At 40.0% G+C, this 27878-nt stretch overlaps 1 protein-coding gene across 2 annotated transcripts in view; it reads left to right on the top strand.

Annotated features, from left to right (window-relative positions):
• Positions 1–27878, top strand: part of LOC106092858 (uncharacterized) — a 606782-nt gene that overhangs the window by 514297 nt on the left and 64607 nt on the right. For both annotated transcript variants that reach the window (XM_059362079.1, XM_059362080.1), the window contains exon 8: positions 4750–4979. In XM_059362079.1, coding sequence (XP_059218062.1) covers positions 4750–4979 — 230 coding nt within the window. The remainder of the gene's footprint in view (positions 1–4749; positions 4980–27878) is intronic.

Below are 27878 nucleotides of genomic sequence, written 5' to 3'. Positions count from 1 at the left end.
GGTATGACTTCCAACAACTGTTCCAAGTAAGGTCAAAATCGATATATAACCTGATATTGCTGCCATATAAACTGATCCCCCAGTTTGACTTTTTGAGACTCTGGAGGACGCAATTATTACTCGGTTCGGCTGAAAGTTTGGAGGTGGTGTTTTTCTATGACTGGTGTTTTTGGATCCAAAGTGATACACTCCATTCGGCCGGGCCGAACTTAGCACTCTTTCACTTGTTTTTTATTAAAACATTAAAACAAAGTTCGGCCCTAATTTCGGCCGGGCCGAACTTTGGATACCCACCAACTCGGATATATATGTAAACCACCATTTTTACCCACCACCTCGGATATATATGTAAACCACCTTTCGTCAAAATCCGGTGGAAAATGCATTCCTTATGCCCCTATATCGGTATATATGGCAGCTATACCCAAATCGGGACCGTTTTGGGCTAATTTGCAGAAAAATGTCAAAGAGCCTAACACAACTCACTGTCCCAAATGTCGGCGAAATCGATTTATAAGTGCTCCTTTTATGGCCCCAAAACCTTAAATCGATAGATCGGTCTATATGGCAGCTATATTTATATCAGGACCGATCTAAGCCAAATTGCAAAAGTATGTCGAAGGGCCCAACACAACTCACTTTCCCAAATTTTGGCGACATCGGACAATAAATGCGGTTTTTATTGGCCCAAAACCTTAAATCTAGAGATCGGTCTATATGGCAGCTATGTCCAAATTTGTACCAATCTGGATTAAATTCAAAAGGGATGTCAATGGTCTCAATACAACTCACTGTCCCAAATTTCGCCGACATTGGACATTAAATGCGCCTTTTATGGCCCCAAAACCTTAAATCGAGAGGACGGTCTATATGGCAGCTATATTCAAATCTGAACCGATCTGTGCCATATTGCTGAAGTATGTTTAGGGGGATTACCTATCTCACTGTCCCAAATGTCGACGACATCGGAAAATAAATCCGCCTTTATGAGCCCAAAGCCGTCAATCGAGAGGACGGTCTGTATGGCAGCTATATCCAAATCTGGACCGATCTGACCAGAATTGAAAAAGTATGTCTAGTGGCATAACACAACTCGCTGACCCAAATTTTAGTAATATCGAATAATATATGTTGCTTTTATGGTCCGTAGAACCAAAACCGGCGGATCGGTCTATATGGCAGCTATATCCAAATCTGGACCAATCTAGGCCAAATTGAGGAATGATGTGGAAGGGCCTAACACAATTCATTGTCCCAAATTTCAGCAAAATCGGACAATAAATGTGGCTTTTATGAGCCTAAGACCCGAAATCGGCGGATCGGTATATATGGGGGCTATATCAAGATATAGTCCGATATAGCCCATCTTCGAACTTAACCTGCTTTTGGACAAAAATAGAATTTGTGGAAAATTTCAATTTCTATTTTTAAAGACTGTGGCGCGGTTTCAACAGACAGATGGACGGAGAGACGGGAGGACGTGGCTAGATCGTCTTAGATTTTTACGCTGATCAAGAATATTTATACTTTATAGGGTCGGAAATGGATATTTCGATGTGTTGAAAACGAAATGACAAAATAAATATACCCCCATCCTCCGTTGATGGGTATAAAAAGCAAGTTTCAATTGGCTATACGAACTCATCATAAATCCATATTGCAAAATTGTTAATCAATAAAACAAATTCCTTTATAAGACCGATTTCAGCAAATTTATTAATTTAGTTTTTAAGAGATTCTGTCCAAAAAACGTGACATATGAGATCCATGGTGGAGTTATTTAAGATTCGGCCTGGCCAAATTTAGCACGCTTGTGTGTGTTAAAACCATACAAAATATATTTATTTTAACTATTTATACACACCTCGCTGCATACACTGCTTCCGTGGAAAGAGGTATTGATGACATTCTTGTGACCCAGTGGTATTTAAATTGGACTACATTAAGTTCCTACCATAACAGAGTTCTATTGACAATGGCCAATCATACACCAATAGCAACTGTTTAAATATAAATAGAAGATATTCTTGTGTAAACAATGTACTAACTAAATTTTTTTCTCTCTCTATCGTTCTCTCTTTTTTTCTCGTTTCATCATTTATGCACGTCTCTGGCAACCTCGATGTGTTTGTGTGATACCACGGAATGGAAACATTCAAAAATAACAACACTGACAAATATCATCAACAACTATTTTATCACAATTGAAATGAAATGAAAATGTTGAATAAAATAACTTTATGGTTATTAATAATTTTAACTCGCGCTTTTATGCCATGTCAACACATACGCTTCGTTGCGCTGTGCTTGAAAAACAAACAAAAAAAAAACACAAAAAACGCCCAAAAATTGGCAAATAAAAATCCATGAAATATGAAAATAATCTCACAAAATACCAACGATGTTGATTCCTTTGGGCCTTGCGACGATAACAAAATGCAACATATTCTATGCGGATATCCTTGCTGGTTGAAAAAAAAAAAACATAAAATAAAATAAAAATAATAAAACACAAACAAAAATGATCAACGAATATGTGAAACAAACACAAACGCCAAAAACCCCTTAAATAAAAATACCCAAATGAATTCTGAATCTATGCTTGTATCTGTGTAACCATTTCCGTTTACGTTTTGCCGGCTCTTTGGACATCCGCTTATTTCACGTTATGCATGTGTGTTTGTACGTTTTGCGTATGATAAATTATTTTCTGGAAAACAAACGGAACACAAACAATAAAAACTCTCCTACACTCGCACTCGCCAATGCACACAAACACGCTGCCGTGTGAATGTAATAAAAAAACTGCAAACGTCAACAAAAACAATATTTTTTGCGGTACATATTTCGATGGCAAAACGTCACGTAAACCTGAAAACAAACAAACGCGCGGACAACATCAACAAAAACAATGGCCATTTTGCTCTGTGCAAAACTGCCTCCTGTTTATACACATGACAAAATATGTGTGATGCTATAATATACAATGACAACACAACGCATTCATGTACCTGCACTCATCCTTACTCACCGTTACTCTCGCTTATCCATGGATATGTGTCGAATCGTACGTATTCTGGCTACACAAAACACGCATATTTTGCTGTTTGGTGCGCCAACAAATGGCTGACCGCCCACCGTCTGTCTGTCTGTCTGTCCGTTCTTCCGCCTGCCCAATAATGACAACGGCCAAATGGCTTTGGCGATGATGTATGCTCGTCGCCTGCAACCATTTTCTTCCATTCATGCTTTCATTGCGATTGAAATGACAATCAACACCAATGTCTCTGTGTGTGTGTGGGTGCTGTAAAAAAACACTTTCCTCTTTGGTGTGCGTGTGTGTGTGTGTGGTTATGCTGTGTATTTCTCATCCGCTTTGCTGTGGCATATCGTCAATATTGTGCTGCCGTTGTTTTTAAAATATTTTCTATTCGAAAAAAAAAATCCTCAACAACACATGGTGTTTAAACAACAACAATGAATCTTACTGCGTGGCCTCAATTGTCTATATTGTATATTTATTTCTATTTATTTGGTTTACCCATATACATATATCGTGGGCATTGTCACTCTCAATCTCCGTTTGGCAAAAAACACACATCGCACTCGCACTCGCACTCTCTGACTCTGGCATGTTATCCGATAAACATGATGCGGATACTCGTTACTGACGAATGTATGGATGTGTATGCTGGTTTGGTTCAAATCTGGTTGTCAAAAATTTTTTGTTGTTTTTGGGCTTTGTTTGTCCTCTTTTTGTTCAAAATCTATGCACACAACCGCCACACACACAATCGCATACACCTTCATATAAATGATGCACCTGCTGTTGGTTACTGTTAATCCTGATGTGTCGCTTATTACAACGCTGTCGTGTTCCAAACCAAACCTTCGACCTCTCTCTCTCTCTCTCTCTCTGGCTCTCTTACCTCACTCTGGTTGTTGTGTGTGTGTGTGTGTGTGTATGTTCAACCCAACCACTTAAATTGCTTCTGTCATGAAACATGATTTTGATTTCTTTTTGTTATCCCCCACGCTCACCGCTCACTCTTTGTGTCCCTCTTTAAATATTGCCCTTGCCTGCTTCTCCGCCAACATTTGGCAAATACTTACTTAATGGTATTGGTGCAAATGTTGCTCTACTGTGGCAATGTGGGGCTTTGAGGACGCTTTATCATTACAACATTCGTAACATACGCGCGTCGGCCCTTGTCTTGTTTGCTTTCTATTATATTTGCCGCTCATGTGGCAACAACGATGTTATCAACGTCAAAATGTCCACATTTTGGGCACATTTCATCATATCCTGTTTACTTATTGTGTTGGCTGGTGCTGGCGTTGGCCCTCTATCTTGCCATGGCATGCCTGCCTGTTAAACCGCCTGTCATATTCCGTTTTTTGCAATCTTATGCTTATCCTGATTAAATAAATCTGTCATACCAACAAACAAACACAAATACAAACAACCAACCAAACAAACAACAAAAAAAAAATTTATCCTTTTTCTTTGCAACCCAAAAACGAACGAAACACTTGGGCAAATACAACAAATTGTCCTTACTGGATTTTTGTAAATTTAATAAATCTAACTTTTCACGATATTGCTCAATTTCTCATCCCTTTTTCGGGTAACCCCAAACCCCATTTGTCACCGTCCACTCACTCCCTACTGCCGGCCACTTCATGTCTGTGCTTTCTCTCTCTCTCTCTCTTCCCCTGGCTGCCTTTGTCTGATTATACAAAATCTAGGTCATTTGGTTTAAGGACACCATGCAATTGGATACCACCGAACGTCATATTATGGAGAATCGTGGCTCACGTCATACACTGATTATACGTAAAGTGCATCCACAAGATTTTGGTAATTATTCGTGTGTGGCTGAAAATCAACTTGGCAAGTCACGTAAAACTTTACAGCTGAGCGGTAAACCAAATGTGGCCGTTTTCAATTCACCACCAATCAGTCAGTACAAGGACCGGTAAGTAACTAGGTTAAGCTCTCTGTATGCCACTTGTCTTAGTATCTCGATGTGTGTGTGTGTATGCGTGGGGGAAGTGCTATTGTTATTGTTGGTTTCGAGTCCAATTAGTATCTCCACTTGATGGGCATCCTTCAGGAGGTATTGTGCTATTTATATATAAACGCATATATGTGTGTGTGTGTGCAACGTTTTTTCTCAAGCATTTTATATTGGGACTCGGCCGAGAGTTGTAATCAATGAAACACATTCGTTTATAAAAATCAGTTTGTGCGTTTTTATTGTTGATTTTTTGGTTCTCATTCTTGTTTTGGGGATTTATTGGGTATACATGTTTCGTATGTATGTAAAGGACATAATCACCTTAACTGGTTTTTACAAAAGCTTTAATGTTTTTCTCTTGTGCATCGGTTTGCTAAATACCAAACTCTATATATATACAGTGGTCTGCCAGTAACTAAAGAGCTCAATAATTAAAACAAGCCATAGATCGATTCAGACCATATTAGACACGTATGTTGAAGGTCATGAGAGAAGCCGTTGTACAAAATTTCTTCCAAATCGGCTGAGAATTGCTCCCTCTAGAGGCTCAAAAAATCAAGATCATAGACCGGTTTATATGGCAGCATATAAACCGATTCCACAGTCCTTGGAAGTAATACCGAAACACCAAGTGCAAAATTTCATTCCAATCGGATTAGAGGCTATACCGATTTAATCGGATTAGAGGCTATACCGATTTAGAGGCTGTACCGATTTAAAACATAATTCGCATAGTTGTTGGAAGTGATACCAATTTCATTCAAATCGGACTAGAATAGCGCCCTCTAGAGGCTAAAGAAGTCAAGACCCAAAATAGGTTTATATGGCAGCTATATCAGGTTATGTACCGATTTACGCCATGGCTAGGTTGGGTTGAAAAGAGGGTGCAGAAATTAATCCGCCCCATGCCACTATGGACATACACCTAAGCCAGTAATCGGCTTGTGGGTGCTCTAAAAACTATAAAGTAACCTCTAAAAAGAAAATTTTAAGTTAGGAATTCCGTGCTACTTACAAAATCCTTAACTGTTTTCAATGCCACACCCCTAAATTGGTTCATGTCTGATATTGTGTCTCCACCTAAGTACCGGTATATGCTCCAACGTCGCATCATTTTCCACGCATGCTCTACACATGCTATCGTTTGCCGCACCGATTTTACATAAGTGAGTCCTGTGCCCCGTTATGATACCAACAGATATACTGACCTCCTTCTTGCTTCCTTTCGGTAATAGCCTCGTCCTATCACGATCTGGATAGCTCCATAGGATTTTCGCCGTCCTACCGACCGTTTTGCTGTTGCACAATGTTGCATGCGCATTCGTCGCCCACTCCCTTAACTCGGACTGCGTCGACCCGAAAGGCTTCGGGTTAACCAAGTTTATTGAAGGCAGTCCTCTGACCTTCAACGCCAAATCGTCTGCCCTTTCATTTCCCCCTACTCCGTTATGGCCCGGCACCCAAATGATGCGGATTTCACCATCCTCAGAGAAGGCGTTAATCTCCTTCTCACACTGCAAGACTGTTCGTGCCTTACCGTCCTGGTTATAATTGGCCTTATGGCAATTTTACTGTCGGTAAAGATGTTCAGACTCGACGTCCTCACATTAGCACCACACCACTTCACGCATTCCGTGATCGCCCGGATTTCCGCATGGCAGGAGACCCGGATCTCCGCCTGCAGAACCGTATTATGGTCAAGCAGTCTAAAACAGATCTCAGTCCCTGGGTTCTCAATGTAAACCCCTAAGACCACTCTGTCCTCAAGCTTTGATCCATCCGTGTAACATGATCTTGCAGATGGCAATACCAGGGTTCCGTCAATGCAATACTGTGCCGATGGCAGCAGTGCGTCGCAGTCGACTTCCAGTTTCATCTCAGATATCCGATCGGAGACCTCTCCACTTCCCTCCAGGATTCCTATCGTCGCCTTGATTATACCGCCATGGTATGAGCTGCTCCCATCCTCAATCCATTCTCCCATCACTTTAAGTCTCATAGCCGTAGTGGCCGCCTCACACTTAATCTGTATGTCAATGGGTCGGATATCTAGAATAGTCTCTAGTGCCCTAGTTGGCGTGGTCCTCATCGCTCCGCCTATGCCAAAACAACATGTTCTCTGAACCTGTTGAATTTTCTCTCCATAGCAGTCCACCAAACTACTGAGGCGTAGGTAAGTATTGGTCTAATCACGCTCCTGTAGAGCCAGTAAACTATCCTAGGATTCAGGCCTCATTTCGAGCCTACGGCCTGTCTACATAGTGTCCAACATCTGTGAGCCTTCTCAGTACGCTCCTGAATGTGACACTTCCAATTCAGTTTCCTGTCCAAGATCACACCTAAGTATTTGACCTTGTCAGACATCGAAATCGTCTTATTGAGGAAACGTGGTGCGTTAAATTGGCCCACCTTCGTCTTCCTCGTGAACAGGCATATATCAGTCTTCTCTGGGTTAACATTGAGACCTCTGGGTCCAGCCCAGTCATATGCCATATGCAAGAGCCTTTCGGCCCTTCTGCATAGCTCGTTCGTAAGCACGCCGTACTTTGCACAGTTATTGGAAGTCATAACGAAACACCTCATGCAAAATTTCAGCCAAATCGAATGAGAATTGCGCGATCTATTGGCTCAAGAAGTCAAGATCCAAGATCGGTTTACATGACAGCTATAGCAAAACATGGATCGATTTGGCCTATTCACAATCATAACCGACCTACATTAATAAAAAGTATTTGAGCAAAATTGCAAGCGGCTAGCTTTACTCCTTCGAAAGTTAGCGTATTTTCGACAGACAGACGGACGGACCGACGGCGGACGGACAGACGGACTGACATGGCTAAATCGACTTAAAATGACATGACGATCAAGAATGTATATACTTTATGGGGTCTCAGACGCATATTTCGAGGTGTTACAAACAGAATGACGAAATTAGTATACCCCCATCCTATGGTGGAGGGTATAAAAACAATAGGCAGAAAAAACCGATATTTGTGTTTAATGCAGTTGAGTCATCTTATTTACTAGAGAGAATCTTCAATTTTGCACAGAAAGGCAAAACATAGCAGAAAGTTTCTAATACATCTCGCTTCAAGTATCGAACAAATGCATTGCCCGATTTGTAGTAACACGTAAAACATTCCGATAATCAGTGCATATTTGGAAGTAGATCCAATAATCTAAGATTCCACTGCCTTCCATTAAACATTTTTAAACTCACATTCAATGTTTCTCATTGCTTTTAAACAGAAATCGTAACGATACGTGAAGAGAATTTTATATACTAAACCTGCTCTGACCTAATATTTTATGCACATACTGTTGGTACGTTTTTGAAGAGACTTAATTGCTTGTTTTGGGCTGTGGACAGGTACTGCTTAATTAGCAGCAAAGTGAAACAAACAAAAAAATGATACAAACTTATGAAGATTCTTTCTAGACTCATTACGTGTGTGATTTATCAAATGCTTCCGATACGAAGAAGATAAACAATTTCTAGGAAGATACTCCAACACAGATATATTTCTACTAACGCGTGTGTTTTAATGAAGTATTTGATTTGTTAATTTATTTCTCGAAATAAAAACAAGGCAAGGTATAGAGAGGAGTAAAGATAAATGGAAGTAAATACCAGAAATGAAACAAACCTATTAAAAAAGCTTGATGTTCGGCCGGCCGGAGATTTCAATACCAAACGATCATAAATGTATATCTCATTCAACATGATGATAAACTATGTACTAACCATAGACCACATTTAGTATGCCTGTCCAGGGACTATGAAGTAAACTGAAATCCCACATCACAAAACTTAATTTGATTCATTCGAAGAAAGAAAATCAGTGAATGAATGAGCCTTATAAGGCCCCAAAAATTTTTGCTTATCAGGTTATGATAATTTTCCAACATGTGTTCCGGAAAGTTACCACCACATAGGATTTCCGGACGGTTACCATCACTTAGAATTTTCTTGATATCGGTTGTTATGTAAAAGAGTGTATGAACGGAGATAAAACCATGTTCACACTTAAAGCAAATCTAGATTTGCGACGAAATTTCGGAAATCTCGTGTTTGTAACGAGATTTCTCATATAAAGGGTGATTTTTTTGAGGTTAGGATTTTCATGCATTAGTATTTGACAGATCACGTGGGATTTCAGACATGGTGTCAAAGAGAAAGGTGCTCAGTATGCTTTGACATTTCATCATGAATAGACTTACTAACGAGCAACGCTTGCAAATCATTGAATTTTATTACCAAAATCAGTGTTCGGTTCGAAATTTTGACAAATTTTGTTCAGCGATGAGGCTCATTTCTGGTTGAATGGCTACGTAAATAAGCAAAATTGCCGCATTTGGAGTGAAGAGCAACCAGAAGCCGTTCAAGAACTGCCCATGCATCCCGAAAAATGCACTGTTTGGTGTGGTTTGTACGCTGGTGGAATCATTGGACCGTATTTTTTCAAAGATGCTGTTGGACGCAACGTTACGGTGAATGAACACATTTCGAACCGAACACTGATTTTGGTAATAAAATTCAATGATTTGCAAGCGTTACTCGTTAGTAAGTCTATTCATGATGAAATGTCAAAGCATACTGAGCATCTTTCTCTTTGACACCATGTCTGAAATCCCACGTGATCTGTCAAATACTAATGCATGAAAATCCTAACCTCAAAAAAATCACCCTTTATTTTCAGTGTGAGCAAATCTACTTATTTGAAGAGATTTGCAGCAAATCTCCTGCTAAATTCAAATGCAACACTGCGTTTGTATTGAATACCGGTTGTTATCAGTAGTTTTAGGCAGCACTTTTTCTCAACATCTCACAATTTCTTATTGAAATTTTAAATTTTATAGTTAAATTTAATTAAATCGCTTCAACAATTAAATTTCTGGCCACAACATATATGATGAACGCAATAAAAACACTGATCACAATAAAAATGCAAATCACTTGAATCGTAGTGTAAACGGGGTTTGGAGATTATCTCAAATCAAATGAATTTGGGCTCTAGTGTAAATATGGTTTAAAGTCCCTGACTAATTCAATGTTAGATTTTCCAAGATAAACTGCCTTCATAGAATTTGCCTTTCCACGTCTACTTGAACTTTGGCGTCTTGAACGAGTGATTGAGCAGTAAAATTTATTCATATATACGAGGGCTGCTATATAAGTTTTTGGCCTAGGCGACACTAATGGTGACTTCGATTCTGAAAAAATGTTATATCAACTTGCGTTTATACATTTTGCAACTGTTGCCCCAACCCTCCCATAGGGTTACACACTTTGCATTTTCAATCGAAAATGTTCATATGTCCATATGTAGACATTTCGACCAAAAAATACGGTAAAAATCGCATCCTCGTCTTCAGATTAAGAACTTACTAGCAATGCATCTGCCGTAAGCTAACTAAAACGCGTTCACCTTTTTTACATATTTTTTATACCCTCCACCACAGGGTGGGGGTATACTATTTTCGTCATTCTGTTTGTAACTACCGTATTAAACCGATCTTGGGTCTTGACTTCTTGAGCCTCTAGGGGGCGCAATTCTTATCCGATTAGAATGAAACTTTGCACGACGTGTTTTGTTATGGTATCCAACAACTGTTCTAAGTATGGTTTAAGTCGCTCCATAACCTGATACAGCTGCCATATAAACCGATCTGGGAACTTGATTTCTTGAGCTTCTACAGGGTGCAATTCTTATCCGATTAGAATGAAATTTTGCACGACGTGTTTTGTTATGGAATCAACAACTGTGCTAAGTATGGTTCAAATCGATTCATAACCTGATATAGCTGTCATATAAACCGATTTGGGACCTTGACTTCTTGAGCCCCTAGAGGTCGCAATTATTATCCGATTGGAATTAAAAATTTTGCACGACTTGTTTTGATATGATATCCAAAAAATGTGCTAAGTATGGTTCAAATCGGTCCATAACCTGATATAGCTGCCATATAAACCGATCTGGGTTCTTGACTTCTTGAGCCCCTAGAGGTCGCAATTATTATCCGAGTTGCCTGAAATTTTGTACGACGGATCCTCTCATGGTCTATAGCCTGATACAGCTCCTATATAAATCGTTCTCCCTATTTTACTTCTTGGGCCCCCAAAGGGCGCAATTCTTATTCGAATTGGGTGACATTTTACTCAGGTCGCCAACATATAATTTAATTGTGGTCCGAACCGGACCATATCTTGATATCGCTCTAATGGCAGAGTAAATATTTTCTTTTGTCGAGTTCTTTTCCCGGCATCTCTTCTTAGGATAAAGAAGAGATGTCGGAAAAAGAACTCGACAAATTCGATCCATGATGGAGAGTATATAAGATTGGGCCCGGGCGAACGCTTTTACTTGTTATTAACATTTTGCTGCTTCAAATTTCAACAAATTTTGTCTTCTTCTTTTGTTCAAACAAAATCTGCTTGAATTATAGCCGCTGATTTTAAGTGCCACATTCTCCACCGTAGACTTGGCACGGCGTAAGAAATGCAACATTTTTCCACTCTCTGTAGGCAATACCTACCCACTATACCCGGTGGTGCGGTTACATCTTTTTGGACAAACGAACACAAAATTTGGGTGCAACATGCCTAAAAAGTGCTTCACTTTTTTGTACAATCGAAATCACCATAAGTGTATCCAGGTGCAATCTGATATTTCCATTGGAAATATTGTCATTTTCTAGCATAATCATACTCAGAACGTTTTGACGTACGACCTTCATTTGTGTACAGTGACTAGAAAAATTAATTTAAGCAAGTAAAAAGGCGTTAAGTTCGGCCGGGCCAAACTTTGGATACCCACCACCTCGGGTATATATATAAACCACCTTTTATCAAAATTCGGTGAAGATTTCATACCTTATGTACCATATCAGTTATATCAAAATATGTTCCGATTTGGACAAAATACTAATAAATACACCCGCTATATCTACAAATAAACCTACCTGAAGCATATACGACACGGATGTCGAAAACCCTAACATAAGTCAGTGTGTAAAATTTCAGTGAAATCTGATTATAAATACGCATATTATGGGGCAAAGACTTTAAATCGAGATATTGGTCTTCATGGCAGCTACATCCAAATCTGGACCGATTTGGCCCAAGTTGAATAAAAATGTCGAAGAGCCTAAAACAAAACACTGTCCCAAATTTCGGCGAAATCGGACAATAAATGCCTCTTTTGTGGGCCCAAAACCTTAAATCGAGAAATCGGTCTATATGGGAGCTGTATTCAAATCTGGACCGACCTATGCAAAATTGAAGAAGGACGTAGAAGAGCCTAACCAAACTCACTATCTCAAATTTCAGCGACATCGGACAATATTGTAAATGCGTCTTTTATGGCCCCAAAACCTTAAACCTAGATATCGGTCTATATGGCAGCTATATCTAAATCTGGACCGATCTGTGCGATATTGCAGAAGTATGTCAAGGGGCTTAACTTAACTTACTGTCCCAAATTTCGGCGACATCGGACAATAAATGAACATTTTATGGGCCCAAAACCATAAATCAAGAAATCGGTCTATATGGCAGCTATATCCAAATCTTGACCGATCTGGACAAAATTAAAGAAAGATGTCGAAGGGCCTAACGCAACTCCCTGTCCCAAATTTCACCAAAATCGGATAATAAATGTGGCTTTTATGGGCCTTAGACCCTAAATCGGGGGATCGGTCTACATGGCAGCTATATCCAAATCTGGACCGATCTGAGCCAAATTGACGAAGGATGTTGAAGAGCCTAACACAATTCACAGTCCCAAATTTCAGTAAAATCGGATAATGAATGTGGCTTTTATTGGCCTAAGACCCCAAATCGGCGGATCGATCTATATGGGAGCTATATCAAGATATAGTCCGATATAGCCCATCTTCGAACTTGCTTATGGACAAAAAAAGAATCTGGGGAAAGTTTTAGCTCAATATCTCTATTTTTGAAGACTGTAGCGTGATTTCAACAGACAGACGGACATATATGTCTAGATCGTCTTAGATTTTTACGCTGATCAAGAATTAATTACACGTGTTTATACCCACCACCAAAGGATGGGGGTATATTCATTTTGTCAATCCGTTTGCAATGCATCGAAATATCCATTTCCAACCCTATAAAGTATATACATTTTTGATCAGCGTAAAAATCTAAGACGGTCTAACAATGTCCGCCTGTCCGTCCATCTGTCTGTTGAAATCACTCTACATTCTTTAAAAATATAAATATTGAGCTGAAACTTCGCACAGAGTCTTTTTTGTCCACAAGCGAGTAAAGTTCGAGGATGTCCATTAGCAGGTTAAGTCCGGTCTATATCTTGATATAGCCCCCATTTAGACCGATCCGCCCATTTAGGGTCTTAGGCCTATAGAAGCCACATTTATCATCAGACTTTGCTGAAATTCGGGACAGCGAGTTGTGTTAGGCCAATAAATTTGGCCAGATTTGGTTATAGCTGCCATATAGACCGATCTCTCGATTTAAGGCCTTAAAATTCGCATTTATTGACCGATTTTGCAAAAATTTGAGACAGTGAGTTGTGTTTGGCCCTTCAACATTCGTCTTCAATTCGGCTTAGATTTATGCAGATTTGGATATAGCTGCCATATAGACCGATTTCTCGATTTAGGGTCTTCGGTCCACAAAACTCGCATTTATGTTCCGATTTTGCCGAAATTTGGGAAAGTGAGTTGTGTTAGGCCCCTCGACGTCATTCTGCAATTTGGCCTAGATCGGTTTAGATTTGTTTATAGCTGCCATATAGACCGATCTCCCGGTTTAACGTTTTGGGGCCATTAAAGGAGCATTTATTGTCCGATTTCGCCGGAATTTGGGACAGTGAGTTGTGTTAGGCTTTTCGACATCCGTGTCGTATATAATTCAAATCGGTCTATATTTGGATATGGCTACCAAAAAAAAAAAACAATATTTTGTTCTGAAATTAAACAATGACTTGTACTTATTAGACCACTCAATATCAGTGTTGAATTTGGTTGGACCAAATTCCATATTTCGATAAAGCTGCTATGGGGGCATAAATTATGAATTTTTCACCGGATTATGAGGAAAGGTGGTTTGCATATAAACTCGAGGTGGTGGGTATCCAAAGTTCGGCCCGGCCTTCGTTAACACCTTTTTATACCCACCACCGAATTATGGTGGTATATTCATTTTGTCATTATCCGAATTTATCCGATTTTGCTGAAATTTGGGACAGTGAGTTGTGTTAGGCCATTCGACATTCTTCGTCAATTTGGCACAGATCGGTCCAGATTTGGATATAGCTGTCATATAGACCGATCCTCCGATTCAGGGTCTCAGGCCCATAAAAGCCACATTTATTATCCGATTTTGCTGAAATTCGAAACAGTGAGTTGTGTTAGGCCCTTCGACATCCTTCGTCAATTTGGCTCAGATCGGTTCAGATTTGGATATAGCTGCCATATAGACCGATCCTCCGATTTAGGGTTTTAGGCCCATAAAAGCCACATTTAATATCCGATTTTCCTGAAATTTGGAACAGTAAATTGTGTTAGGCCCTTTAATATCCCTCATTAATTTGGTACAGATCGGTCCAGTTTGGATATAGCTGCCATATAGACCGATCTCTCGATTTCAGGTTTTGGGCCTATTAAATGCTCATTTATTATCCGATGTCGCCGAAATTTGGGAGAGTGAGTTATGTTGAGCCCCTCGACATAATCCTGAAATATGGCACAGATCGGTTAAAATTTGGATATAGCTGCCATATAGAAAGATCTCTCTATTAAAGGTTTTGGGCCCATAAAAGGTGCATTTACTGTCCGGTGTCGCCGAAATTCAGGACAGTGAGTAAGGTTAAGCCCTTCGACTTCCTTCTACAATATGGCCCAGATCAGTCCAGGTTTGAATATAGCTGCCATATAGACCGATCTCTCGATATAAGGTTTTGGGTCCATGAAAGGCGCATTTATTGTCCAATTTCGCCGAAATTTGGGACAGTGAGTTGAGTTAGGCCCTTCGAAATGTTTCTGAAACTTGGGCTAAATCGGTTTAGATTTGGATATAGCTGCCATATAGACCGATCCTCCGATTTAGGGTCTTAAGCCATTTACAGCCACAATTATTATTCGATTTTGCTGAAATTTGAGACATTGAGCTGTGTTAAGCTCTTCAACACCCTTCTTCAATTTGCCCAAATCGGTCCAGATTTAGATATAGCTGCCATGTAGACCGATCTCTCGATTTAAAGTTTTGGCCCCATAAAAGGCGCATTTCTAATCAGATTTAACTGAAATTTGACACAGTGTCTTATGTTAGGCTTTTCGAAATCCGTGTCGTATGTAGCTCAAATCGGTTTATTTTTAGATAAAGCTACTAAAAAGAGCAATATTTTGTTATACATAATTGAACAATGACTTGTACTTATAAGTATTTGGTCAAAATTGGATCATATTTTGATATAACTGTTATGGGACAAAAGGTATACAATTTTCACCGGATTTTGATGAAAGGTGATTTACGTATATTCATTAGGTGGTGGGTATCCAAAGTTCGGCCCGGCCGAACTTAACGTCTTTTTACTTGTTACTTTTTGTCCGTTGTTATACTATTATACTACTATATATATTATACTAATTAATCGATAAATATACTCCTCATCCTTTTGTAGAATGATATAATTCGGATTAATCGCAATTGGTATTAATATTTCAAAAGTTCAAATCCGTAAAATTGTTTTGTAATTGAAATAAAAATCAATATAGCAAAACATTTTTGCTTCTATGAAAATTATGTTTTGATGAAAAACTGTTTTCAATTACTTTTCCTTATATGATTTGTTAAGTTGTAAACTTCGGTATGCCTTCAACATGAAGGCAATATTGATTTTTATTCAGAACTTTGTAGGCCCACAGAGTTGCTTTAATTTCTCCCCAATACAAATAAAACGGCATTTATATAAATCCTCTTAAAATTTGGGCTAAATGGAGAAAATGCTTCAGAATGCTCAAATTTCGTGTGGAGTAAAATGCAAAAACGAAGTGAATATATAGAAATAAAATTGCAATTGCAATTGCAATGTAAAGAATTTTGTTTTATGCCCAATGCTCCATTTCCATAAGTAAATTGTAGTATAGCAACACCAAAGGCATGCAATTCAGCTGGAAATCATTGAACACTTTGGAATAATAGAGTATATCAATTTTGCTTTTATTTCGATGCTGTAGTAACTGAAACACCAAGGGATGGAAAAAAAACTGCATATTTGTGTTGACTTGATGAGAGTTTTTCTCAATGAAAATTTTCATTTCAATTCATTTACGAGCATATCAATGTAGGTCTTAAAACTAAGAAATAAAGACTTTGGGCGTAGCATTTAAGTTCAGTAATGAAAACTAAGAGAATGAAAAATTATTTTAATATAAATGAATTTGTATGGATGTCAGTTATGGTACGTCATTCATTGGTGATGTGTTGTTCATCTGTCTGTCGCAAGTACACTCGAATATTCATTATTTAGGTGATAAAAAGGGAAATAAGTTGTATAAATTCCCACTACATAATGGAGTGATCATTTGGGTCCCCCTTTGTGTGGGGGTCTCCAACCAATAACGTGGCGCAACAAAAGTTTGTCACTGATATGGGTTCGTTGGTAATTGTTGATTGATTGGTTGCGTTTAAGTCTAGAATTCAGACTGGTTCTCTGGCCTAGAGTATAATATCTTGTATCAGCATGTCATATATATCAGCACATGTAATATATGTCTTCACTCTTAAAACTCTAAGGAGATAACCTGTCTCGAAAACAGCTCATCTATACGCTCATAGAAAATAGTCTGCTGAACATAGCAAACACTGTCTGCTGAGATTAAGTAGTTAATTTTGTTGCTATTACAGCAGTAGCTCTGCAATTTCAGAACAGCAGGCTTACTACCGAAGAGTCTTTTGTTTGCTGAAAATGACTGCTGCTTAATTATGATGGGGATGTTAGGAGTAACAAGTAAAAGCATGCTAAGTTCGGCCAGGCCGAGTCTTATATACCCTCCACCACGGATCACATTTGTCGAGTTCTTTTCCCGCCATATCTTCTTAGGCAAAAAAAAGGATATAAGAAAAGATTTGCTCTGCTATTAGAGCGATATCAAGATATGGTCCAGTTTGGACCACAATTAAATTATATGTTGGAGACCTGTGTAAAATGTCAGCCAATTCGAATAAGAATTGCGCCCTTTGTGGGCTCAAGAAGTAAAATAGAGAGATCGATTTATATGGGAGCTGTATCGGCCTAGAGACCCATTCAGACCATAATAAACACGTATGTTAATGGTCATGAGAGAATCCGTCGTACAAAATTGCAGGCAAATCGGATAATATTTGCGACCTCTAGAGGCTCAAGAAGTCAAGATCCCAGATCGGTTTATATGGCAGCTATATCAGGTTATGAACCGACTTGTACTTTATTTGACATAGTTGTTGAAAGTAACAATAAACTAGAAACTCAAGAAGTCAAGTCCCCAGATCTGTTTATATGACAGCTATATCAGGTTATGAACCGATTTGAACCATATTTGGCACATTTGTTGGATATCATAACAAAATATCATAACAAAATACGTGCCAAAACTCATTCAAATTGGTTAAGGATTGCGCCCTCTAGAGGCTCAAGAAGTCAAGACCCAAGATCTGTTTATATGACAGCTATATAAGGTTATGGACCGATTCGAACCATACTTGGCACAGTTGTTGGATATCATAATGAAACACGTCGTGCAAAATTTCATCCCAATCGGATAAGAATTGCGCACTCTAGAGGCTCAAGAAGTCAAGACCCAAGATCGGTTTATATGGCAGCTATATCAAAACATGGACCGATATGGCCCATTTACAATACCAACCGAACTACACTAATAAGAAGTATTTGTGCAAAATTTCAAGAGGCTAGCTTTACTCCTTCGGAAGTTAGCGTGCTTTCGACAGACAGACGGACGGACGGACATGGCTAGATCGACATAAAATTTCACGACGATCAAGAATATATATACTTTTATATATACTCTCAGACGAATATTTCGAGTAAATACAATCAGAATGACGAAATTAGTATACCCCCCATCTTATGGTGGAGGGTATAAAAATTAAATACAAATGTAAATGCGAGTCTCACAAAGATGCATTCCGGCGGGCTTGGCATCTCTAAATCTTTAAAAATAGGACAGCAGGGGGAAACCGCAAGAAGCTTTATCGTCTCCCCTACTTGAAATATGGCCATTAATAATATATAATTGTCTCCAAAAAAACGGCGTAAAAATTATGTCGCATACTGTTGCCAAAGTTATGGCTACCTACCGTTTCACTGTACCACTGTGCTACCACTTCTCAAATAATTCCGATTGGGTGCCCCGAAAGTCCTCGGATCCATCAGTCCTCTGTCGTTCCGATCCGGCACCCAAACGATACCACCCTTAGAGAAGGATAGCATCGTGACCTTGCCGTTCTGGTTGTAATAGCCTTGGTGGTCATCTTATGGTCCGTAAAATGATCACCATTGACTCCATAACACATCACGAATTCCGCGATCGCTCAAATCTACGCCTGCAGTACGGTTTTATGGTTAAGCAGTCAGAAACTGGTCTCCATCCCTAAGTTCCTCATTGTTAACACATGGGATCACTCTTTCTTGTAGTTTTGATTTGTGTTGCATAAACTTTCAGTTGCCAATACAGGTGCTCCGCCTATTGAAGACTGTTTCACTGGCAGCAGGGCCTGGCGCTAGGGCTCAAGTGTCGTCTCAGGTATAGGATCTGAAACCTCTTCCATTCGTTCGAACAATTTTTCGAAATGCCAAGGTGACCAACTTAAAAGGCGCCCGAAACATACAGAGCATTGAAATTTTGCGCATGATCTCGATATCTTCTCAACTTTAACCATTTCAAATTTTAAAGAGTTATCCTTATCCGTTCTTATCTTTTCCGTTCTACCAATGTACAACGTTAACATTTTGGTATCGACAACTTCATCGATTTTGTGCACAATCTCCTGCCGGGCTACCTCTCCCAATATCCCCTCCACATAGACTAACTAAGCAATTCATTAGATGTCCTAATTTTCCAGTGATGTTTATTAGACTTCCATGGTTTTGAGTACAAAGGTCGTAAGGCTCATAGATCAATAAGCATTTGGTTCCGAATAATTTCTCTTATCGGACATGGATTTAAGCTGCACCCTTACCTCCTGCCGTTGTATCCTATTTCGTGTTCTTTCTACATAACAGGGTTTTTAAGTTATCGTTATTTGTTGTATATTTACACTACTATTTATCAGAATTCACCCTTATACGAGTATTATCAAAACCACACTGCCAAATCCATGTACAACTAGCGTTTAAACAGTATTAAATTTTTCTCGAAATACATACAAAACGATTTGGAAAAACTCAATGACATCAGTCTCACAAGTGAAATTTCGCAATGTCATTGTGTTGTTTGTTTCTGCCATCTATTGTTATCAACCGCAATCTGATTTCATTCCCCAAAGGTCGATGATCAATACCCATTGCTCTGTATAATCACGGCAAAATTAAATTAAAGAAATTTAATAGTCACGAACCCCTTTTCTCCTGTACCCATGTTCGGTTTTTGTCTATGTGTGGAACAGTGAATGACACAACAATAGGCCAAAGCAAACAAAGCGAATTCTGAAGAAAGTGAAGTAATCGGAGAATTGGAGAAATTTTCATTGACGCATTCGAAAATGGCAAGGTGAACCTGCATACGATTGGTAGTAGCAGTACCCAAGGCAACAATAACCCATTTTCAACATCTGACACATGGTACGGTCGCCTTCCCTTAACCAATACAGCTCAACCAACACCAGTGAGAGTGTGTTGTACGTCTGGCAACCAAAACAACTACAAAAATAAGGATGCAATGACAATCAGTGCTACGTTACAGGCATATGTGATTTCAGCTCACCAAAGCACAGTGGTGTTACACCATGCATGCACTTCATGTTAATGTGGACTTGAGATTCTTAGTCTAACTAGCTTCTAGAGGGCGCAATCCCTATCCTATTTGGCTGAAATTTTGCATAACGTATTTCATTATGACTTTCAACACATGTGCCAAATAAGGTTCAAATCGGTTAATAACCTGATATAGCTGCCATATAAACCGATCTGGGATCTTGACTTTTTGAGCCTCTAGATGTCGCAATTATTATCCAATTTGCCTGAAATTTTGTACGACGGATCCATCAACATACATGTTCATTATGGTCTGAATCGGTCTTTAGCCTGATACAGCTCCCGTATAAATCGATCTCCCTATTTTACTTCTTGAGCCCCAAAGGGCGCAATTCTTATTCGACTTGACTGACATTTTACACAGGTCCCCAACAAATACTTTAATTGTGGTCCAAACCGGACCATGTCTTGATATCGCCCTTTTTTGCCTAAGAAGAGATACCGGGAAAAGAAATCGACAAATGCGATCCATGGTGGAGGGTATATAAGATTCGGCCCGGCCGGCCTCATATAGTACCCTAAAAATAAAAATTTGGTATCCAAATTTCGGCTGGGGTACCTAGGGGGGCCGCCTCACCCTAAAACCTACCAAACATATATTTAGACCAATCACGACAATATGGGACTCAAATTAAAGGTATTTAGAATAAAACAAGTAAAAGCGTGCTAAGTTCGGCCGGGCCGAATCTTATATACCCTCCACCATGGATCGCATTTGTCGAGTTCTTTTCCCGGCATCTCTTCTTAGGCAAAAAAGGATATAAGAAAAGAGTTGCACTGCTATTAAAACGATATCAAGATATGGTCCGGTTCGGACCACAATTAAATTATATGTTGGAGACCTGTGTAAAATTTCAGCCAATTCGTATAAGAATTGCACCCATTGGGGCTCACGAAGTATAATAGAGAGAACTATTTATATGGGATCTGTATCGGGCTATAGACCGATTCAAACCATAATAAACACGTTTGTTGATGGTCATGAGAGGATCCATCGTACAAAACTTCAGGCATATCGGATAATAATTGCGACCTCTAGGGGTCAAGAAGTCAAGATCCCAGATCGGTTTAGATGGCAGCTATATCAGGTTATGAACCGATTTGAACCTTATATGACACAGTTGTTGAAAGTAAAAAAAAATACGTCATGCAAAATTTCAGCCAAATCGGATAGGAATTGCGCCCTCTAGAAGCTCAAGAAGTAAAATCCCCAAATCTGTTTATATGACAGCTATATCAGGTTATGGACCGATTTCAACCATACTTGGCACAGTTGTTGGATATCATACCAAAACACGTCGTGCAGAATTTCATTTAAATCGGTTAAGAATTGTGCCCTCTAGAGGCTCAAGAAGTCAAGACCCAAGATCGGTTTATATGGCAGCTATATCAGGTTATGGACCGATTTAAACCATACTTGCCACAGTTGTTGGATATCATAAGAAAACACGTCGTGCAAAATTTCATTCTGATCGGATAAGAATTGCGCACGCTAGAGGCTCAAGAATTCAAGACCCCAGATCGGTTTATATGGCAGCTATATCAGGTTATGGACCGATTTAAACCATACTTGCCACAGTTGTTGGATATCATAAGAAAACACGTCGTGCAAAATTTTATTCCAATCGGATAAGAATTGCGCACTCTAGAGGCTCAAGAAGTCATGACCCAAGATCGGTTTATATGGCAGCTATATCAAAACATGGACCGATATGGCCCATTTACAATACCAAACGACCTACACAAATAAGAAGTATTTGTGCAAAATTTCAAGCGGCTAGCTTTACTCCTTCGGAAGTTAGCGTGCTTTCGACAGACAGACGGACGGACGGACGGACGGACAGACGGACGGACGGACGGACAGACGGACGGACATGGCTAGATCGACATAAAATGTCACGACGATCAAGAATATATATACTTTATGGGGTCTCAGACGAATATTTCGAGTAGTTACAAACAGAATGACGAAATTAGTATACCCCCCATCTTATGGTGGAGGGTATAAAAACGTATCTGATATCCGATTGTCGGACCAAGTGTTAGGGGGACCACCTCAACCCCCAAAACACCCTTAAATCGGACATATTTACCCACCTTGGCAATATGGGACTCAAATGAAAGGTATTTGCGAGTAGAATACGAATCTATTATTCCAATGTGGGACCACGGGACTCCCAAATTCATGATATATTCATGGTATACTCCCAAATGATATACCACCCAAATTCATGATATATTCATGGTATACTCCCAAATACCTTTCATTTGAGCCCCATTTTTCCACAGTCGGTCATAACAGGTTTGGGGGGTGTTATGGGGGATGGGGCGGCTACTCAGTGACTTGGCTTTGAAAATATATATCAGATTCGTGGTCAACTCGAAAAAACCTCTTATTGAAGCCTCATATTGCAATGGTCAGCAAATACTTCCTATTTGGGTGATCTTATGGGGGTCCGGTGACCCCTTAGAAACTCTTCCCGAATATTGATATCAGATTTGCGGTTTACTTCCAAAGGCCTTTCATTTGATTCCCATATTGCTATGGTCATAAATTTGTCCTCTTTGGGGGATCCCACATCTGGATATCAGATCCCACATCTGGATATCAGATCCCACATCTGGATATCAGATCCCACATCTGGATATCAGATTCGTACTCTACACTCAAATAACTTTTATATAAGCGCCATATTGCCGTGGTCACTAAATAAGTCCTGTTTGGGGGGTGTTTTGGGGAAGGGGTGGACCCTCAGAAACTTGGTCCTACATTTGGATATCAGATTCTTATTTTACTCGCAAATACCTTTCATTTGAGTCCCATATTGCCAAGGTCGGTAAGTAAGTCCGATTTGGAGGTATTTTAGGGGTTGGGGTGGTCCCCCAAACACTTAGTCCGACAATTCCATATCAGATACGTTTTTTACTCTTAAAAACCTTTCATTTGAGTCTCATAATGCCGTTATTGGTAAGTTTTAGGGGTGGGGCGGCCCCCTAGATACCCTATCCGAAATTTGGATACCAAATTTTTGTTCTTATGTTACCATAAGAGAGCACATCAAATTTGGCTTAAATCGCACCACCTATTTCCGAGATCAAGCGATTCTGAAAATTAGGGTAAGGGGAAGAGGTCCATACCATATTTTCACGGTCTGTCGGTCTATCCGCCCGTCCGAAGGAGTAAACTAGGCATATTAAATTTTGCACAAATACTTCTTATTAATGTAGGTCGGTTGGGATTGTAAATTGAGTGTATTGGTCAATGGTTTGATATAGCTGCCATATAAACCGATCCTAGATCTTGACTTCATGAGCCTCTTACTTGCTTGTTTGCCTTCAAAAGACTCCTTTGCTAGAGCTTCTTCATTCATTCTGACAACATGACCTAGCCAACGCAGCCGTTGTATTTTGATGCGTGTAACTATGCTATCGTCATCATACAGCTCATACAGCTCGTGGTTCATACGTCGCCTATACTCTCGGTTAACGCAAACTGGTCCATATATTTTACGAAGAATCTTTCTCGGAAATACTCCAGGCACTGCCTCATCTGCTTTTACAAGTAATCATGCCTCAGAACCATATAACAACACAGGTAGTATCAGTATCTTGTATAGTGTTTCTAAACTGCTTACTTAATCCAAAGTAGCATCTGTTTGCCAGTATTATTTTTCGCTTTATCTCAAAACTGGTATCATTCGTTTCGGTAAAGGCGGTGCCGAGGCAGATAAAGCTGCTATCTCAAACTTGTAGTTCCCAACTTCCTCCATTTTCTTTATCTGATCAGTGTTACAAGGCTTTTTGGGAGTCGGAACCATCCATATCGACTTACCTCCATTTACTGCCAGACCCATTTTCACTGATTCTCTTTCGATTCTTTCAAAGGCTGCAGTTACTACTTCCAGTGACCGACCTATGATATCGATGTCGTCGGCATAGGCGAGTAGCATGCCATATCTATTCACATCTGCATCTCGCATAATCTTCTCCAGCAGGATATTAAAGAGATCACATGATAGGCTGTCTCCTTGTCTGAAACCTCGTTTGGTATTAAATGGTTCGGAGAGATTCTTTCCTATTCTTACTGAGGAACGCGTATCAGCAAGCGTTATCCTGCAAAGTCTTATTGATTTTGCAGGGATACCAAACTCAGATATGGAGGTGGTAGGTGTTGATCTGTCCATCTCGGGTCTTTTCCAGGATTTGGCACAGTGTGAATATCTAGTCCAGGATAGATTTACCAGTCTAAAGCCGTATTGATAGGGCCCAATTATCTCATTGACTTTAGGTTTCAATCTTTCACACAGTACGCTCGAGAATATCTTGTATGCGATGGGGAGGAGACTTATTCCTCTGTAGTTGGCACATTTAGTCTCGTCTCCTTTCTTGTGTACGGGACATAGTATGCTGAGGTTCCAATCATCGGGTAAGCGTTCTTCTAGCCAGAGTGCGCAGATAAGCTGATGCATACGCGTTATCAGCGTGTCGCCTCCGGTCTTAAATAGTTCAGCGGGTAACCCGTCGGCTCCTGCTGCCTTGTTGTTCTTTAGTCGGGTCACTGCTACTTGGACCTCTTTCTGATTAGGAGGTAAACATTCTACACCATCATCAGGGATTGGTTCTCCGGTATCCTCTTCACCGCCAACGTCGGACACTAGCAGTTGGGTAAAGTGTTCTTTCCATATCCTCAGCCTGCTATCTGTGTCATTTACCAAATTTCCTTCTTTCTCTGCAGGATGATGTGCCTGCACTAAAGCCATCGATTTGATGTTTAATCCTTTGGTAGAATTTCCGGATTTCATTCTGACTCCTTTACATCTCAATTCGCTCACACTCTCGTATTTCTATTTCCTTTTTCTTTCTGCGGAATAGACGTTTCTCCTCTCTCCTTTTCACCCGATACCTCTCCTTCATCTGGCACGTTGCTACTGATTGCAGAGATTTTCTATATGCCGCATTCTTGGCTTCAGTAACATCTCGACACTCTTGGTCGTACCATGCGAAATCCGGTACCCATGTACGGAATTCGCAGCATTTTCAATGGAGTGGGTAATGGTTTACCACTGCGCCATTATGTCATTGGAACAAGGAGTGCTTTCACCAAGCAGTTGGGTAAGTCGAGTGGAGAGTGTTGGGTCAGTCGAGCATGTGTAGCTCTGATGGAGTTTTAAACTTTCTCGCTCCGGTGAGGGTTTATCTGGTTGAGTGATGGTTTCATCGTCTCCTCCCTGTTCTATAGACTGTTTGGCCTGATGTTCCAATCCAAGTCTTCTAAACTTGAGTAAATGGGGTTTTTGGGAGTGGGTGATGGTCTCATCGTAGGCTCCTTGTTCGTTAGGCTGCATTGGGGTTCTTGTCACTGCATTGTTCGATGTTTCAATATTAGGATCTTTGCCTTTCCTTATCTTCCGTGTCCTGAGAAAGTTGGTGATGGTTCAATCATCGGATGCCTGTTCGTTAGGGTGTATTGATATTCCTAATGTTCCAATATTAGGATATTTACCAATTATAGTCTTCTTGACTTGAGTAATAGGCTTCTTTGGATGGTTCCATCGTCGGATCCCTGTTCGCTAGGCGATATTGAATCACCTTCCACTGCACAGTCTGATGTCTTAATATGAGGATCCTAGCTTATTCTAGTCTTCCCAATCTTGAAAAAGACTGCCTTGCCTCCGTAGAATGCCATGGTCTTAGCTTTAGCCAAACTTAGACTTGATCAATGCTCATGCTTGAGTTTTTCCTCCTCTTCTCCCTGTAGAATACCTGATATTTCTCGGTGACAAAAGCTTGTTTTGCTTGACTACGAATTCAACATAAGTTCCGCAGCGAATTTGCTGCCCCATCCCTTGATGAAGACCGTCGCCTTTGTGAGCTGGGAGATGTTCATCATTCTTATCATGTCGAACATTGCTCCCTCCCAGGGAGAATGATTACTTTCGATGAGCTGTTTGACGGTATCAATACATTCTGCTGACGCAAAGCGCATCATGCTTCCGTCTGTCGAAAGCATGCTAACGTTGGAAGAGATAAAGCTAGGCGCTTAAAATATTGCACAAATATTTCCTATTAGTGTAGGTCACCGTAGGACCGGTTTGATTTTAAGCTGGTAAATTTTAAGAGAATTTTTTTTAAGTATGTTCCTTTAACAATACTGAAATAATTTGGCTAAAAGAATAAACATGGAGGCCACCGTAGCGCAGAGGTTGGCATGTCCGCCTATGACGCTGAATGCCTGGGTTCGAATCCTGGCGAGACCAGCAAAAAAATTTCGGCGTTGGTTTTCGCCTCCTAATGCTGGCAACATTTGTGAGCTACTATGCCATGTAAAACTACTCTCGAAAGAGATGTCGCACTGCGGCACGCCGTTCGGACTTGGCTATAAAAAGGAGGCCCCTTATCACTGAGCTTATAAAACTTGAATCGGTCTGTACTCATTGATATGTGAGAAGTTTGCCCCAGTTCCCTAACGGAATGGTCATGGGCAAAATTTGCGGCTTCTAGGGGCCAAATATTCGTATGCCAAAAATATATATACTCTATGGGGCCCTCTAGAGGCTCAAGAATTCAAGACCCATGATCGGTTTATATGACAGCTATATCAGGTTATGGACCGATTTAAACCAAACTTGGCACAGTTGTTGGATATCATGACAAAACACGTCGTGTGAAATTTCATTCCAATCCGATAAGAATTGCGCACTCTAGAGGCTCAAGAAGTCAAGACCCAAGATCGGTTTATATGGCAGCTATATCAGATTATGAACCGATTTGAACCATACTTGGCACAGTTGTTCGATATCATAACAAAACACGTCGTGCAAAATTTCATTTCAATCGAATAAGAATTGCGCAATCTAGAGGCTCAAGAAGTCAAGACCCAAGATCGGTTTATATGGCAGCTATATCAAAACATGGACCCAATATGGCCCATTTACAATCCCAACCGACCTACACTAACAGAAAGTATTTGTGCAAAATTTCAAGCGGCTAGCTTCACTCCTTCGGAAGTTAGCGTTCTTTCGACAGACAGACGGACGGACGGACAGACGGACGGACATGGCTAGATCGACATAAAATTTCACGACGATCAAGAATATATATACTTTATGGGGTCTCAGACAAATATTTCGAGTAGTTACAAACAGAATGACGAAATTAGTATACCCCCCATCCTATGGTGGAGGGTATAACAAGGTTAATAAGGTCAGTTGGAAGTCATGAGTGAAATCATTGTACAAAATGTTTGCCTATTCGGATGAAAATTGCACACTCTTTAGGCTCAACGTGTCTTAAGGAAATCTTGTCGCCTTGCTTATTTTTGTTAAGTTTTGCGAAAAATTTAACTTTTGCTCTAGAGGCTCAAAAAGTCAAGTCCCCTGATCGGTTTATATGAGAGCTACAGCAGGTTATGAATCGATTTGAACCATACTTGGCACAGTTGTTGAAAGTCATAGAGACACATGTGGTGCAAAATTTCATTCCAATCGTATAAGAATTGCGCGCTCTAGAGGCTCAATAAGTCAAGACCCAAGATTGGTTTATATGGCAGCTATATCAAAACATGGACCAAATATGGCCCATTTACAATCCCAACCGACCTACACTAACAGAAAGTATTTGTGCAAAATTTCAAGCGGTTAGCTTTACTTCTTCGATGTGACCGATGAACGGACGGATGAACGAACGGATGGACAGACGGACGGACATGGCTAGATCGACATAAAATGTCACGACGATCAAGAATATTTATACTTTATGGGGTCTTAGACGAATATTTCGAGGAGTTACAAATATAACGACGAATTTAGTATACCCCCATCCTATGGTGGAGGGTATAAAA

This window comes from Stomoxys calcitrans, chromosome 2, assembly GCF_963082655.1.
Source record: "Stomoxys calcitrans chromosome 2, idStoCalc2.1, whole genome shotgun sequence".
NCBI lineage: Eukaryota > Metazoa > Arthropoda > Insecta > Diptera > Muscidae > Stomoxys > Stomoxys calcitrans.
The sequence above is the reverse complement of the archived record's forward strand: the minus strand, read 5'-3'. Positions and strand labels throughout refer to the sequence as shown.